This window comes from Rhinoraja longicauda, chromosome 24 (assembly GCF_053455715.1).
Source record: "Rhinoraja longicauda isolate Sanriku21f chromosome 24, sRhiLon1.1, whole genome shotgun sequence".
NCBI lineage: Eukaryota > Metazoa > Chordata > Chondrichthyes > Rajiformes > Arhynchobatidae > Rhinoraja > Rhinoraja longicauda.
This window is the reverse complement of record NC_135976.1, coordinates 25,417,943-25,434,670: the sequence shown is the minus strand read 5'-3', so window position 1 is coordinate 25,434,670 and position 16,728 is coordinate 25,417,943. Positions and strand designations below refer to the sequence as shown.

At 46.9% G+C, this 16,728-nt stretch overlaps 1 protein-coding gene across 4 annotated transcripts in view; it reads left to right on the top strand.

The window, feature by feature from the left end:
• The window catches only part of LOC144605318 (transcription factor ETV7-like), a 35,316-nt gene that overhangs the window by 3,831 nt on the left and 14,757 nt on the right, over positions 1 to 16,728 (top strand). The window contains exons 1-4 of one of the 4 annotated variants that reach the window (XM_078420441.1): positions 672 to 971; positions 8,525 to 8,648; positions 13,373 to 13,537; positions 14,636 to 14,773. In XM_078420441.1, coding sequence (XP_078276567.1) covers positions 939 to 971; positions 8,525 to 8,648; positions 13,373 to 13,537; positions 14,636 to 14,773 — 460 coding nt within the window. In that variant the 5' untranslated portion in view covers positions 672 to 938. Of the gene's footprint in view, positions 1 to 671; positions 972 to 8,521; positions 8,649 to 13,372; positions 13,538 to 14,635; positions 14,774 to 16,728 lie in introns of those variants that run through there. The other 3 variants (XM_078420440.1, XM_078420444.1, XM_078420442.1) reach the window with 3 other exon arrangements.

Genomic DNA, 16,728 nt, shown 5'->3' with positions numbered 1-16,728 from the left:
CACACAAATATAAATGTATAAACACCTATATATTTTACACACACACATTTTATATTTATACGTATGTGTGTGTGTTATATATATATATATATATATATATATGTGTGTGTGTGTGTGTGTGTGTGTGTGTGTGTCTATATGTATGTGTCTATATATATGTGTGTGTGTCTATATGTATGTGTCTATATGTATGTGTGCATATATATATATAAGAAAATAACTGCAGATGCTGGTACAAATTGATTTATTCACAAAATGCTGGAGTAACTCAGCAGGTCAGGCAGCATCTCGGGAGAGAAGGAATGGGTGACGTTTCGGGTCGAGACCCTTCTTCGTCACCCATTCCTTCTCTCCCGAGATGCTGCCTGACCTGCTGAGTTACTCCAGCATTTTGTGAATAAATCAATGTGTACATATATATATGTGCGTGTGTGCCTATAATATGTGTATCTATTTATTTTTGTGCGTGTCCATCAATATGTGTGTGTATCTATAAAATACACTACTTACGCGGCCAGCACGTTACCTGTTCGAAGAGGCAGCTAAATTTGCAACGTGTTATCTAAGCCTGGGCTGGATTAGGTAACAATTTGCAAACTGAGCTCGCCGAGGCTGGGGATTGGCGCTCGCCTTGTTCAGCTCTGGGTGACCTACTCTACCTGTTGAATGGTTCGGTGTCGTTCCCCAAGGAAGTGTCGCTCTCTCACACGCCTCTTCTCCAGATCCGGTGCTTTCGATTTTGTTTCCCGGAAGAATTGGGCTGCGGGCGATGTGACTATCTAGAGCCGGGGCTTCGCACCTTCTCCCTCCCAACTGCTGCACCTGCCCTGGTCGCTACCCCCGGGTTATTCCAGAGGGGATCAGACTGCGGAGCCGAGCGGGGAAACCCCCGATAACTTTGTTTATTTGGGCTCGCTGCTAGAAGCTGTGGAAGGACCATGACAGACTGTGAGTCAGTTCCCCGGCTCAAGGTAAGCGGTAAACTCCCGCAGCACCAACCCTGCCTCGATCCGCCGGAGGTCGGGACCCGGGACCCGGAGCCTCCACTGACCCCGCGCCCAAGGGCCCCTAACCCCTTCTCCCGGGATTCTACCCCCTCCCCCTGGCTCCTGGTCCCCAGACAGCCCGCTCCCCCCCCCCCCACAGTCTAACCCCCCCCCCAACAGTCTAACCCCCAACCCATCCCGTCCCCCAGTCTGAACCCCCACCCCCCAGACTGATCCCCCCACCCCCCCCAGTCTGATCCCCCCACCCCCCCAGTCTGATCCCCCCACCCCCCAATCTGACCCCCCTTCCCCAGTCTGACCCCCCCCCAATCTGACCCCCCCCCCAGTCTGATCCCCACCCCCCAGTCTGATCCCCACCCGACAACATTGTCGAATTCCACCCCTTCCTTAAAGTCTCTTTGCTGCCCCCACCCCCCATCTGAACGCGCCCTCCCCCACATCTGTACGGCCTTGATTGCCCTCTTACCCTCCCTTGCCTGATTATACCCCCCTCCATGGAACATTTGCCCTACCCCCCCGCCCCCATCTGATTGCCCTCCCTGGAGTCACCCTCGTCTGATATCACCCCCACCCCCTTCCCTCGGACCCCCTTGTCAGATGCCCCCATATTATCACCCCACCGCTTGGGGGATGCCCTCGTCAGCTCCACCCCCCCACCCCCATCATTTGATCCCCCTTCCCATTGGGGACACCCTCGACTTGATTTCATTCCCCCCCTGTCTGATCCCCCAGCACCCACCCCGTCTGATTTCAACCCCCCTCCTCTTCGACTTCCCTGTTTGAACTCCCCTGTCCGGTTCCCCCCGCTGATCCCACTCCAGCCTTCCAGGACTCCTGGGGCTGATGATCCCTGGCCCTTGTCGTGGGACCCTCTTCCCCTGGACCCCCATGGATGTCCCGTCATCCCCCTCCCCCTTGAGTGTTAGCCGAGGGAGACGGCGCAGACGGGAAAAGGGGAGCGGCTGGCGCAAAGTTCCTGCCCCGAGCAACTCGCCACTTCCGAGCGGAGCGGGCTTCCCCTCTCCACGCCCCGCCCCGCCCGCTGCTCCTCCTCCTCAATGCTCCCGTGGAGTCAGAGTGACACAGTGTGGAAACAGGCCCATCGGCCCAACTTCCCACACCGGCCAACAATGTCCCAGCTGGTCCCACCTGCCTGCGCTTGGTCCATATCCCTCCAAACCTGTCCCATCCATGTACTTAGTCTAAGGTAAAGTCCAGTAAAGTCCACTTGATCTCCAATTAAATAGATAATGCTTCAGGACCGCTCTCAAATAATAACAGCTGGGACGAAACTATCCCTGAATTTGGAGTGTGAGGGGGGGGGGGGGGGGGGGGGGGGGGAATTATCAGCATACTTCTTTGACTAGAGGGTTTCGGCTCCATGGAAATGTTGGACAGGGATAGACTTGGTTTTGTTTTTTCTGGAATGTCAGAGGTTGAGGTGAGACTTGATGGAGGCATATAAAATTGTGAAAGGCATGGATAGGGTAGACAGTCAGAACCTTTTCCCCAGGGTGGAAATGTCCAACACTAGAGGGCGTAGGTACAAGGTGAGAGGTGGCAGGTTTAATCGAGATATGCTAGGTACGTTTTTTTACACAGCGTTGGGGCGTGAAACGCATTGCTAGGGATGGTGGTGGAGGCAGATGGAGGCACAGCCTGGTGGAGGCAGATATGAAAGTGAGGTTTGAGTATTTCAGATGGGCACAAGGGAGTGCTGGAGATAGAGGGATATGGATCATGTACAGGCAGATGAAATTAGTTTAACCGGGCATCATATTCGGTCCAAACATTTTGGGTCGAAGGGCCTGTTCCTGTGCTGTCCTATGTTCTATAACATAATATAACTGGAATTAACATGGTGCTGGGGCTCGGGTGACAAGTGATATTACAGCCATTCTGTGCATTGGAGTCATTTTGGAGGTTCTCCAATTTCGCAGGAGGTGAGAGCAAACCTGGACGAGATCCATCAGTGGACCCACCCGGTAAACTCTCCCCTCAACAATTTCTCTTTCTATTCCTCCCACTTTGTACATATTAACAGTGGAGCTATGGACACCTGTATGGGCCTTAACTGTACAGTACTTGACTTTGGCTGTTTGGAACAGTCCTTGTTCCAAATTTTCTCTGGCACCCTTACCTCCTCTTTGTTTGCTGCATTGATAACTGTATTGGTGCTGCCTCCTGCACAATGGGAATGCACAGGGGCGGCACAATGGCACAGCTAGTATTACTGCAGCTTCACAGCACCAGACGCCCAAATTTGTTCCTGACCTCGGGTGTTGTCTGCTTGGAGTTTGCACTTTCTCCCTGTGGGTTTCCTCACACATCCCAAAGACATGCGGGTTTACAATTGCCCTCAATATGTAGGGACTTGATGAGAAAGTGGAATATTGTGGCTATACCTCGAGGTCAAGGATGATGGTCTACGTTCCGATGTCAGAACGATGACGCATGTGCGTGTGTTTGTTTACCGAGTACTTGATGTTGCACTCCAAGAAGGACACGGTCCTTCACAAATCAATCAACTAATTCCACTGGCAAGGGAACCAAGACGATTGGAGCTGATAGATCTGTTGCAGCCTTCATCCGCCTTCACAGCCGTTGAGTTCAAGATAACTTTGTCCGCCTGGTCCGCCGTTGAGGTCTTGTACGTTGGATCGTTCTTAGTCTGGAGCCTCATCCTTGACCTTACCGCCATGGGTGCCCCTACCAGAAGATGGAATAACATACAACTAGTGTGAATGGGTGATTGATGATCAGCGTGGATGCAGTGGGCCAAAGGGCCTGCTCCCATGCTGTATCTGTAAATTAAACTAAACCCATCAATTTTATCACCTTTGCTACTAACTTCCACGCAGACCTCAAAATTGCTTGGAGCCTCTTTAACATTTCAGTTGCTTTTCTGGATATCTGTCTCCATCTCCGCAGACAAACTATCTCCTGATATCTACCAGAAACTCATCGACTCCGATGGATCCCTTCTGTTGCGGGATATCTGAAATGTTCTTTTTCTGGGAAAGTGATTTCCCCTCCTTGGTTGATGGAGCCCTCATTTCCTCCATTTCCTGGACTAGTTTAGTTTTGTTTAGTTTAGAGGTAGAGTGTGGAAACAGGCCCTTCAGGCCACCGAGTCCACGCCGACCAGCGACTCCTGCACATTAACACTATCCTACACACACTAGGGACAATTTACACTTATACCAAGCCAATTAACGTACAAACCTGTACGCCTTTGGAATGTTGGAGGAAACTGAAGATCTTGGAGAAAGCCCCGCGGTCACGGGGAGCATGTACAAATGTACAAACTCCATACCGACAGCACCATTAGATCCGGGTTCGAACCTGGGTCTCCGGTGCTGCAAGCGTTGTAAGGCAGCAACTCTTCCGCTGTGCCACCTTGCCGCCTGATGACGACCGTGAGACGACTGATGTTTCAGAGCACCTGTGCAAAGTCTGCAATTGATATCTTGAGCTCCCAGATGCAAGTCATTTCAACTCCACTTCCCATTCCCTCATCATCTTGTCTGTCTTCCATCTTCTACACTGCCATCGTGAGGCCAATCTAGAACATCTAGGGTGCCACAGCGGTAGAGTTGCTGTCTCAAGTGTTACCTGGGTTCGATCCTGATTACGGGTGCTATCTCTATGGAGTTTGAATATTCTCCTCGTGACCTGTGTGGGCTTTCTCCAGGTGCTCTGGATTCCTCCTGCATCCCATAGATGTGCTGGTTCCTTGTTTATTGGCTCTGAGTAGATGGTAAAAGAACTACGTGGGAGTTTAGTTTGGAGATACAGCATGCAAACAGGCTCTTTGCCCACCTGGGTTCATGCTAACCATCGATCACCCATTCGGACTAGCTCTATGTTATCTTATTTTCTCATCCAGTCAGAGGGGAATGTGCAATCTCCATACAGACAGTATCCAAGGTTAGTGTTGAACCCGGTTCTCTAGCACTGTGAGGCAGCAGCTCTATCAGCTGTGACATTGAGTTAAATGGGCAAGTGAGAGAAAATTGGCTAGAGGGAAATGTGGAAGTGGTTGGGAGTGCTCTAAGAGCTGCCTTAAATTCGATGGGCTGAGTGGCCTCCTAATGTCAAGAGCGTAAAATAAAATATGCCATAAAATGAAATATACTCAGTGACTAAGCCTTCACAGCTCTTGTGTTGAGAGTGCTGAAGATTAACTACACTCCAAGTGAAGAAATATTTTGTGATTTCCATCCAGAGTAATGAGCGACTTATTTTAAGACTGTGTTTCCCAATTCAGAACATTCCAACTAAGAGAAACAGTATAAAAACAGACCTAAAAAGTTGGATTAACTCAGCGGGTCAGGCAGCATCTCTGGAGAACATGGATAGGTGATGCTTTGGGTCAGGAGCCTTCTTTAGACTGAAAAAGGGTGCCGACCTGAAATGTCACCTATCCATGTTCTCCAGAGATGCTGCCTGACCGACTGAGTTACTCCAGCACTTTGTGCCTTTTTTTGTAAACCAGCATCTGCAGTTCAAGTCCCATAAGGAGATTTTCTATCTAAGCAAGATCTCACCTCATCTTTCTAAACTCAGCAAGTACGAGACCAACCTGTTTAACTGTGTAGGAAGGAAATGCAGATGCTGGTTTACACCGAAGATAGATACAAAATGCTGGAGTAACTCAGCGGAACAGGCAGCATTTCTGGAGCAAAGGAATAGGTGATGTTTAATATTGAGACCTTTCTTCAGAATACTCTTGGAGTCTGAGGAAGGGTTTCAACCCGAAACGTCACATACCACTTTTCTCCAGAGATGCTGCCTGACCCGCTGAATTACTCCAGCATTTTGTGTCTATCTTCGGTGTTTAATTACCTCACAGGATAAAGCTCTTCAACTCAGCCCTCCATTCCATGTGGAGAGCATAACGAACAATTTACATACAACAAATTCCCACAAAAGGCAATCTTTCTCTGTATTCATGTTAATTCAGGGGTAACACTTTGAAACAGGTTTGTTGGCATTATACGGGTTAGGGCAATGTAAGGAATGTGATAGGACCTGTGCAAAGCCACATTTACAGTGCTCTGTTTGTACCGTACACGTATTATGAAATATATTTGTAGAATGTTACCACATTGAAGTTTGTCTAGCAGGAATTCAGAGTTTTCAAGTATCCTGACGTCACCATGATTATCCTTCAGTTGAGACACCCTATCTAATAATTTGTTGATTGCTAAAGTAAGTCACTCACCACCTGACATCTTGACCAGATTTGGCAAATGGACTCGAAACGAGGAACTGCAGAGTCTGGGGTTTATAAAAAAAACCTCAAAGTGCTGGAGTAACTCAGCGGATTAGGCATCACTGGAGAACAATAGGTGACATTTTGACTCAAAAGAAGGGTCCCAACCCGAAACGTCACCTTCCATGTTCTCCAGGGATGTTGCCTGACCTGCTGAGGTACTCCAGCACTTTTGCAGTCTTTTCTTGATCAATGAACTATTGGCTGGAATTGATTGAGCTTCTCTGATTTCAAATGGATCTAAACAAAGGGGCAGCACTGTGGCGCAGCGGTAAAGTTGCTGCCAAACAGTGCCAGCGATCCAGGTTCGATCCCGACTACGGGTGTTGTCTGTTCGTAGTTTGTACATTCTCCCTGTGACTGCATGGGGTTTCTCCAGATGCTCCAGTTTCCTCCCACACTCCAAAGATACAAAGGTTTGTAGATTAATTGGCGTCAGTAAAAATTGCAAATTGTCCATAGTGTGTACGATAGTTTCCGTGCTGTATATCTAAGTCTAAAGACCAAGAGAGGGTGGATCTAGAGGATTTAATTTACTAAACATTACCAGCAGTCCATTAATGTTTGTGGCACCATTTCTGGGGCATGACCATTATTGACAAGCCAAGCATCATTGCTTATCCCAGGTTATCTTGGGGCTACTTGGAGTTATGTTTCATTCCTTCAGGGGCAGTTAGGAGTCAACGTTTTTGTATGGAATTAGAGATAGACACAAAATGCTGGAGTTACTCAGTGGGACAGGCAGCATCTCTGGATAGAAGGAATGGGTGATGTTTCAGGTTGAGACCCTTCTTCAGACTGAGAGGCAGGGGAGAGGGAGACACAGAGAACTGGAAGGGTAATTTGTGAAAACGAGACATCAAAGGGGAAGCACCTCAAGGGAAATGTAGAATAAATCATTGTTAGCTAGGGGAAGGTAACAACGAAGCATACAAAGATAAAATGTAATTCGAAAGACAGACTGGTCACAGAATTAGGATGGGGAGGGATAGAGAGAGAGAGGGAAAGCAATGGTTAATTTAAGTTAGAGAAGTCGATATTTTCTGTAGATTATTACCCCACAATACTACATGGCAAATAACTGTGTGAGAAATATGAAAACTATTATTAAATGGCTTGACTTGAGGAAACCCTGGCAGTTTGATTTACAGGAATCAAGCAGAACAGAGAACGGTGCAGGTAGACACAAAATGCTGAAGTAACTCAGCGTGACAGGCAGCATCTCTAGAGAGAAGGAATGGGTGACGTTTCGGGTCGAGACTCTTCTTCCTACACATATAGAACAGTGCAGCACAGTACCAGGACCTTTGACTCACAGTGTCTGTGCCGAATGATGCCAAGATCAACTAAATCAGCACTTCAACTCCCACTCCCTGTCTGACCTTTCTGTCATGGGCCTCCTCCATTGTCATAGTGAGGCCCACCGCAAATTGGAGGAACAGCATTTCATATTTCACATGGGCAGCTTACACCCCAGCGGTATGAACATTGATTTCTCTAACTTCAGATAGCTCCTCTGTTGCCCCTCTCCCTTCCCAGTTCTCCCACTGTCTTCCTATCTCGAACTACATCCTTTCTTTGTCCCGCCCCCTCCCCTGACATCAGTCTGAAGAAGGGTCTCAACCTGAAACGTCACCCATTCCTTCTCTCCTGAGATGCTGCCTGACCCGGTGAGTTACTCCAGCATTTTGTGATACCTTCTAACTGCAGAACAATGGTCATAAGCTGTGATTCATTATCCGTGGCTGTTTGCTTGCCTTTTCTGGAAATGAATCTGCAACATCCATACGGACACACTCAGGATATAGATTCAGTCATTGTGGTGCACAGGCCCTTCAGTCCATTGAGTCTGTGCCAACTACTAATCAGCAATTTACATTAATCCCATTTTCTTCAGTCTCCCACTTTCTCATAAACTCGCCCCAGAATCTACCACTCATCTACACACTGGGGCAATATGCATGGCGAACGAACTTACCCACCAGCACGTCTTTGGGATGTGGGTGGAAAATGTTACACCCGGAGGAAACAAAAAAGGTTACAGAGAAAGCATGCAAACTCCACACAGTCCACACTGAGGTCAGGATTGATCCCAGGGTGTTGAGAGGCAGCTGCACTACTAGCTGTTCCGTTGTGTGATGCTAGTGCTGTAATGACGGGTTCCTTAAAGTTGCATTTGGTTTGTTTTTATTGAGCTGTAGATGTTTTCATCAGATTTGGATTTTTGTTTCGCCAGCAGGAGCCAGAATGTACCGTGTCTCCCCACAGCTCAACCAAACTATCGCCTCCATTTCAGACCAGACCCGCCACTGCTGTGTACAGCAGTCCTCGGGACTACCTCAGCCATGTGCCCCGGAAACTGAGTGAGTACCATTGTGTAGGGTTCGCGGTAGAATCCTTGCCAAGAGTCAAGAGTGTTTAAATGTCATATCTATTACCAAATGGTGAAAGGCCTGGATAGAGTGGATGTAGAGAGGATGTTTCCACTAGAGGGAGAGGCTAGGACCAGAGACCACAGCCTCAGAATAAAAGGACGTACCTTTAGAAAGCAGATGAGGAGCAATTTCTTGAGTCAGAGGGTAGAGAATCTGTGGAATTCATTGCCACGGAAGCTTGTGGAGGCCAAGTCGATGGAAAATTTTAAGGCGCAGATTGACAGATTCTTGATTAGTCTGGGTGTCAGAGGTTATGGGGAGAATGGGGTTGAGAGGGAATGATAGATCAGCCATCATTGAATGGCGGAGTAGACTTGATAGGCCAAATAGTCTGATTCTGCTCCTACAAATTAAGTATCTACCGACAAGACAACAATGAAATTCTTACTTGCAGCAGTAAGTAAGGACCTTACTGGCCTTAATGGGCCTTTCAACATAATGCTTATAAATAACGTAATAAACAAAAACAAACTCAACAAATTCAACAAATTTAAAAACCCCAATACTAGTGCAAAAATCTCAAAGTCCTTCGTGCAACCATTAGTGAAACCATATAGAATGCAAAGTGCCGGTGTAACACAGCAGGTCAGGCAGCATCTCTGGAGAACATGGATAGGTGACGTTTCAGGTTGGGACCCTTTTTCAGACTGATGAAACCATATATCTCTTTCAGTTCCTTTTCTAAAACTTGTAACAATTGCTCCAGTCTAGAAAATGCCGAAAACATTATGGCAAATTGAGAAATAAAGATCCAGTATTCTCTGTCCCTTGTGAACTGCACATTTTATATTCACATATAGGATGTGAGTGCCACTCACCACACCAACGTTTATTGCCCATGGCTAATTGACCTGAAGTAGGTAGAGGTGAGCTGCCTTCTTGACCTGCTGCAGTCCACGTGTGGAGATATTTGCATGGTACTTTTGGTTGGAGAGTTCTGAGATTTAAGGGCCTGTCCCACTTAGGCGATTTTAAGATGACTGCCGGCGACTAGGCTGTCGCCGAACGTTGGCCGGGGTGTCGCGGGCGTGATCGTGAGGAGTCTTCAATGAATCTCGTCGCGCCGCGGAAAAATTTTCCAGATAGAAATTTCTCGGCGACAGCTGGCTTGTCGCCAGGTATCGTAGCTTATTGCGGGCGCTGCCGCATGCTGTCCCCAGGTTTGCTAGGTTGTCGCAGATGCATTTAGAAGCACGTAATATTAAAATAAGAAAAGGCATTTGAAGATACCAGAAGATAGTTTTGTTGAACCAATTTATTTACCGTCAGGACATTTGAGAGGTAGATTGGAGGCGACAGTTTGACGGTCAGGTAAGCGTGGGAATTTCGTGATGTTTCCGAAGACGGTGTAATCTCTTAGCCAGGTGCTAGTTTCACAAAAAAAGTCACTTGTATCGACCTGACTCGGCATTGTCGTGGTCATTGTCGTGGGGTAAAAGAACATTTTGGCGATCTGCTACGACTTTGACAGTCGCCGGCAGTCGCCTTAAAAATCGCGTAACTGGGACAGGCCCTTTAGACTCAGCGAGGACGAAGGAGGTCGGTGCGATGTATACCCCAGAGTGGAGCCTGCTGTTGCTGACTTGCATTTGCAATGCACTTGCTGCCTTTCCTTGAGGTGCAGGTCGCAGGAAAGCTGGGAGTGAAGGTGGGGGTGAGACAAAGCCTTCCTCACACCCTGCTCGACCCGCTGAGTTACTCCAGCACTTTGTGTTGTTTCTTTTTTTGTAAACCAGCATCTGCAGTTCCTCGTGGCTGCTGTGTTCTCATGATGAGTGTGCAGCTCCACAGCTCTGGCCTGTTGATCAGCCCCACATTTAACTCCTCCACCACTGGCAGCTGACAAAAACTTTGGTCTCTGGAAGTGAAAATAAAAAAATCTTCAGATGCTGGAAATCTGAAAAAAAAGATTAAAAATGCTGAAAATTGTCAGCAGGGCAGGCAGCATCTGTGGGAATCAGCATCTAGAGTTAACATTCTAGGTTGAAGACCCTACCTCACAACTGGGGAGGAGAGAAGATAAGTGTAGGAAGGAACTGCAGTTGCTGGTTTAAACCAAAGATAGACACAAAAAGCTGAAGTAACTCAGTGTGACGGGCAGCTTCTCTGGAGAGACGGAATGGGTGACTTTTGGGTCTGAAGAAGGGTCTCAACCTGAAATGTCACCCATTCCTTTTCTCCAGAGATGCTGTTTGCTCTGCTGAGTTACTCCAGCTTTTTGTGTCTGTCTTAAGAGAGAAGATAAGTTAGTGTTAAGTTAAATTCCTCCATTTGAGGGAGGAACGAGAAACTACTCTGGGTGGACGAGGCAAAAGAAGCAGATAGGACAGAGAGAGAGAGAGAGAGAGATAAACCACTTAAACAAGTTCCTACCTCAACGTCTGTGCCTCTCTCACTACCTACCTCTGTTTCCTTTTAGAAAGCATCTTAATGTTTTGGTCACCAGTCCCCTATTTCCTTTTGTGGCTCTGTGAAATTTTATTTGAGAAAGCTCTTTGGAAGTGCTTTAGGACTCTCTACTATGTTGAAGGTAGTCGGGAAGCAGGTTATTGTTGCTGTGTGTCATGCTGTGTAAACTAGAGTGTACTTCCCACTGCAGAGTGAAACGTGTACATTGTGTCCATGGTATTGTATGCAAATGTTTTGGCATAGGGCATGTTTGTTTGATTAACCGAATGTGGTTACTCTGGAATTTGCCTCATGTGCTGCACAATGAACATAATCATCATCATAATAATAATAATCATAATCATACTTTATTAGCCAAGTATGTTTTGCAACATACGAGGAATTTGATTTGCCATACAGTCATACCAATAAAAAGCAACAAAACACACAAAATACATTTTAACATAAACATCTACCACAGTGACTCCTCCACATTCCTCACTGTGATGGATGGAAGGCGAAAAAAAGCTCAATCTCTTCCCTTCTTTGTTCTCCTGCGGTCGGGGGCCTCGAGCCTTCCGTTGACGGGACGATCTTGGCTGCCGTAGCCGGCGGTCGGGCCCTCGGCATCGGGGCGATCAAGCTCCTGCATCGGGGGGGATCTCAGCTCCCTGTGCCGGGCAATCATGAGGGAGATATCATCAGCTGGAGGGCTTCAGGTTTTGGAGCTTGGGTAGCAACTGCATGAGGTTGGGGACCCATTACGAGAGGAGTGGCGCAGCAGAACGGCACAGTGGTACAGCGGTAGAGTTGCTGCCTTACAGCACCAGAGACCCGGGTTCGATCCTGACTACGGGTGCTGTCTGTATGAAGTTTGTACATTCTCCCTGTGACCACCTGGGTTTTCTCCAGGTGCTCCGGTTTCCCCCCACTCTTGAAAGACATGCAGGTTTGTGGTAAATTGGCTTCTGTACCTTGTCTCTAATCTGTAGGATTAGATCTCAGTGGGCCGCCACATCTGGGCTCGGTATCAAACTTCACGTGGGATAAGGGGTGGTTCCTTGGAGGGAGTGCAGTCAGAGCCAAGACCAGGACACCATGTCTGGCTTAAATGTGGAATGCTAGCAGGAGGAAGAGCAAGTGAAAGGGATTCAGCAGTTTAGTATAGTTTACATAGAAAATAGAACAATACAGCACAAGTACAGGCCATTCAGCCCACACTGTCTGTGCCAAACATGATGCCAAGACCATCTGTTATCCATGTGTAGGAAGGAACTGCAGATGTTGTTTTAAACCGAAGATAGACACAAAAGGCTGGAATAACTCAGCGGGTCAGACAGCATCTCTGGAGAAAAGGAATAGGTGACATTTCGGTCGAGACCCTTCTTCAGACTGAGAGTCAGGGAAAAGGGAAACAAGAACTATAGACGGTGAAGTAGAGAGATATAGAGGAAATCAATGAGATATGCAAAAAAGTAACTATGATAAAGGAAACAGGCCATTGTTAGCTGTGGCCTAGGTGAAAATGAGTATGGACAATGAGACTTAACAAGACGACTTTGAAGCTGGTGCAACTTGGGTGGGGGAGGGATGGAGAGAGGGGGGGATGCAAGAGTTACTTGAAGCTAGAGAAATCAATATTCATACCACTAGGTTGTAAGTGGCCCAAGTGAAATATTATGTGCTGTTCCTCCAATTTGCATTTGGCCTCCCTCTGACAATGGAGGAGGCCAAGAACAGAATGGTCAGTGTGTGAATGGGAAGGGGAATTAAAGTGTTTGGCAATCGGGAGATCAGGTAGGTCCAGGCGGACTGAGCGAAGGTGTTCAGCGAAATGCTTGCCCAGTCTACGTTTGGTCTCGCTGATGTATAAAAGTCCACACCCTTGAACAAAGGATACAGTAGATGAGGTTGGAGGAGGCGCAAGTGAACCTCTGCCTAACCTGAAAGGACTGTCAGGGTTCCTGGACAGAGTCAAGGGAGGAGGTATAGGGACAGGTGTTGCATCTCCTGCGGTTACAGGGGAAGGTACCTAGGTAGAGGGTGGTTTAGAGGAATATGGGCCAAATGCAGGCAAATGGGACTGGCTGAGGCGGAGGATCTTGGTTGGCATGGACGACTTGGGCTAAAGGACCTGTTTCCATGCTGCATGACTCCATGATTCCTTTTCTGACCTGGGTCCTACATTTACAAGGGTGTTTGCATATGGATTTGAGCTGGTCACTGGATTGTTTAACGTTGATTGTGCTGTTGGTCTGTGACAGAGTCCCAGCCTTCACTCTGGAGCAGGACCGATGTGGCACATTGGCTGAAGTGGGCAGAGAGAGAGTATTCACTGCATTCCATTGAAGAAAACAAGTTCGAAATGAACGGAAAGGCACTTTGTCTACTCACCAAGGATGACTTCCGACACCGTTCTCCCGGTGCAGGTATGAATAACACAGCATTTCACTGGAACAGTAGCTACAACACAAATGGATGGCAGCTAGAGGACAAAGGTAGAGATGCTGCCTGACCCGCTGAGTTACTCCAGCACTCTTCTGTCTTTTCTTGTTCAACGAACTGTAGGCTGATTTTACATCAGCCTCCCCTGATTTTAAAGGATCTTAACAAAGGGGCTAACAAAGGTGCAGCACAGTGGCGCAGCAGTAGAACTGCTGCCTCACAGTGCCAGTGGACCTGGTTCGATCCTGACTACAGGTGCTGTCTGTACAGAGTTAGTACATTCTCCCTATGACCACGTGGGCTTTCTCCAGTTGGTCTGGTTTCCTCCCCATGTGCAGGTTTGTATGTTAAATGGCTTCTGTAAATTGTCCCCAGTGTATATGATAGAACTTGTATGGGGTGATCGCTGGTCGGCGCGGACGTGATGTGCTGAAGGGCTTGTTTCCACGCTGTATCTTTAAACTAAACTCAAAATAAACCTTGGATAAAACCTAGAAGTGTGTAAGCAGCTTTGTATTGCTAGTCTTTGATTTTTCGGGAATGTGGGAGCAAGCAATCTTTGTGGACACGAACAGCTGAAATAAAACCAATCCTTACTTTGGGTGCTGCCTGTGTGGAATCCCTGGGATGTTGTCAAGCTGGAAAGAGTCCAGAGACGATTGACAAGGATGTTTAGTTTAGTTTAGAGATACAGTGCGGAAACAGGCCCTTTGGCCCACCGGGTCCGTGTCGACCAGCGATCCCCGCATATTAACACTATCCTACACACACGAGGGCCAATTTTTACATTTACCAAGCCAATTAACCTACGTCTTTGGAGTCAGGACTGAACCCGGGTCTCTGGCACTGTGAACAGCAACTCTACTGCTGCGCCACTGTGATACCCCGCCAATGAGCACCCTCTATGTCTGGCTCAACGTTTAATTTGTAGGTTTACACGAATGGACAGGTTAAATAGTTAAATAGTTTTCTAAAATTATTTTCTCCAAAAATCTGCAAAAAACAAATGTAATTTACGATTATAAAATTAGAATAATCCAGAAATTGCTGTTTCAAATGGTTTAGCTTCCTTCCTCTTTCAGGAGATGTGCTATATGAAATACTACAGCGGTTTAATCGCAGCAGGAGCTTTGCACAGAGGAATCCCTTCATGAACCTACCTGCAGGACAGGCAATGCGTATCCCTCATGCATCTGCGTCTCTACACAGCATCTTCGAAGGTAATACCACTGCCAGTGCAGCAAATATCACCGCAATGTGAAAAAAACGTCGATGCACAGCATCCTTTACATCTGTGTAGGAAGGAACAGCAGATGCTGGTTTACACCGAAGATAGACACAAAATGCTGGAGTAACTCAGCAGGACAGGCAGCATCTCTGGAGATTAGGAATGGTGATGTTTCGGGTCGAGGCCCTTCTTCAGACGGGTCTCGACCCAAAACATTACCCTTTACTCCAGCATTTTGTGTCTATCTTTTATATCTGTATTAGCCATGGTTCACCTATCCTGTTGCAGCTGGGAAAATAGGCATCTATTGCTTATGGCATAGTTTATTACGTTAGTTTTGTGTTTAGAGGTACAGAGTTGAAAAGGGCCCTTCGGCTCACTGAGTCCATGCTATCCATCGATCACCCTTGTACTCGTTCTGTCCTACACACCAGGGGCAATTTACAGAAGCCAATTAATCTACAAACCTGCAGGTCTTTGGAGTGTAGGAGGAAACCAGAACACCTGTAAGAAAACCCATGTGGTCATAGGGAAAATGTACAAACCACACAGATAGCACCCGTGGCCAGAATCGAACCCGGGTCTCTGGCGTTGTGAGGCAGCAACTCTACCACTATGCACTGTGCTGCCCCATTGTCATGTGGACCAAGATACAGTGAAAAAAATGTTTACGTGCAGATAAAGTGCAGATAGAAAAAGTGTGACGTCCCGACGAAGTAAGTTGGGAAATTGGGATTCATCACAATGTATGGGAGATCGGTTCAAGCATTTGATAACAGTGAGAACCCTGCTCTTGAATCTGATGGTACGTGATTTCAAGCTTTTGTATCTTCTGCTCAACAGGAGTAAGGAAGTTCATAAATTCATAAATCATAGGAGCAGAATAACACCATTTCGCCATCGCCATTCAACACCGTTGATGTTAATTAAATTACTTAATTGGGGGCTTTTGAAAACATCAGCAAAGATGAGACTTTCACTTTTGATGTCAAAGTCCAACCCAGATAATCTCATGTGGATAACATTATGTCCACACCAACACAGGGAACTGAAGGAGTGGGGCTTTCACTTTGAAAGGATGTTTTGATGCTGCTCACAGGAAAATGAGCCATTGACCCTATATGTATTATTCTTATCAAGACCCTTCTTCTTGACCTGAAACGTCACCTATTCCTTTTCTCCAGAGATGCTGCCTGACCCACTGAGTTACTCTAGCATTTTGTCTATCTTTTCAGTGTAAACTAGCATCTGAAGTTCCTTCCTAATTCTTATCAGTCTTGAGCCTCTCACTTCTGAATCAGAAACTCATTAAGGCTCCACTCCCAAGAGTAATACTGAAGAAGGATCTCGACCCAAAACATCACCCATTCCTTCTTTTCAGAGATGCTGCCTGTCCTGTTGTTACTTCAGAATTTTGTGTCTATCTTCAGTACATAATCCAAGTTGACCATGAAACACAGGGGCAGAATTAGGCCATTTGGCCCATTGAGTCTACTCTGCCATTTGATCACAGACGATCTATCTTTCTTTCTCAACCCCAATCTCCAGCCTTCTGCTCGTAATCTTTGACGCCCTTACTAATCAAGAACCCATCAATCTCTGTTTTAAAAATACCAATGACTTGGCCTCCACAGCCATCTGTGCCAATGAATTTCACAGATTCACCAGCCTCTCTCTGGCTAACAAAATTCCTTCTCCATTCTAAAGGTACGTTCTTTTATTCTGAGGCTGTGCTCTCTGGTTCTAGACTCTCCCGTTACTGGAAGCATCCTATTCATAGTCTTGACGGGCCAAATGGCCTCCTATATCATAAGGATATGTGAAATATGATGCTGCTCTGGAAGATCATCTGATTGCTCCATTAAAAAACACTTGCGTTTTAGTTCAGTTTAGTTTAGAGATACAGAGCAGAAACAGGCCCTTCAGCCCATCGTGTCCGCGCCGACC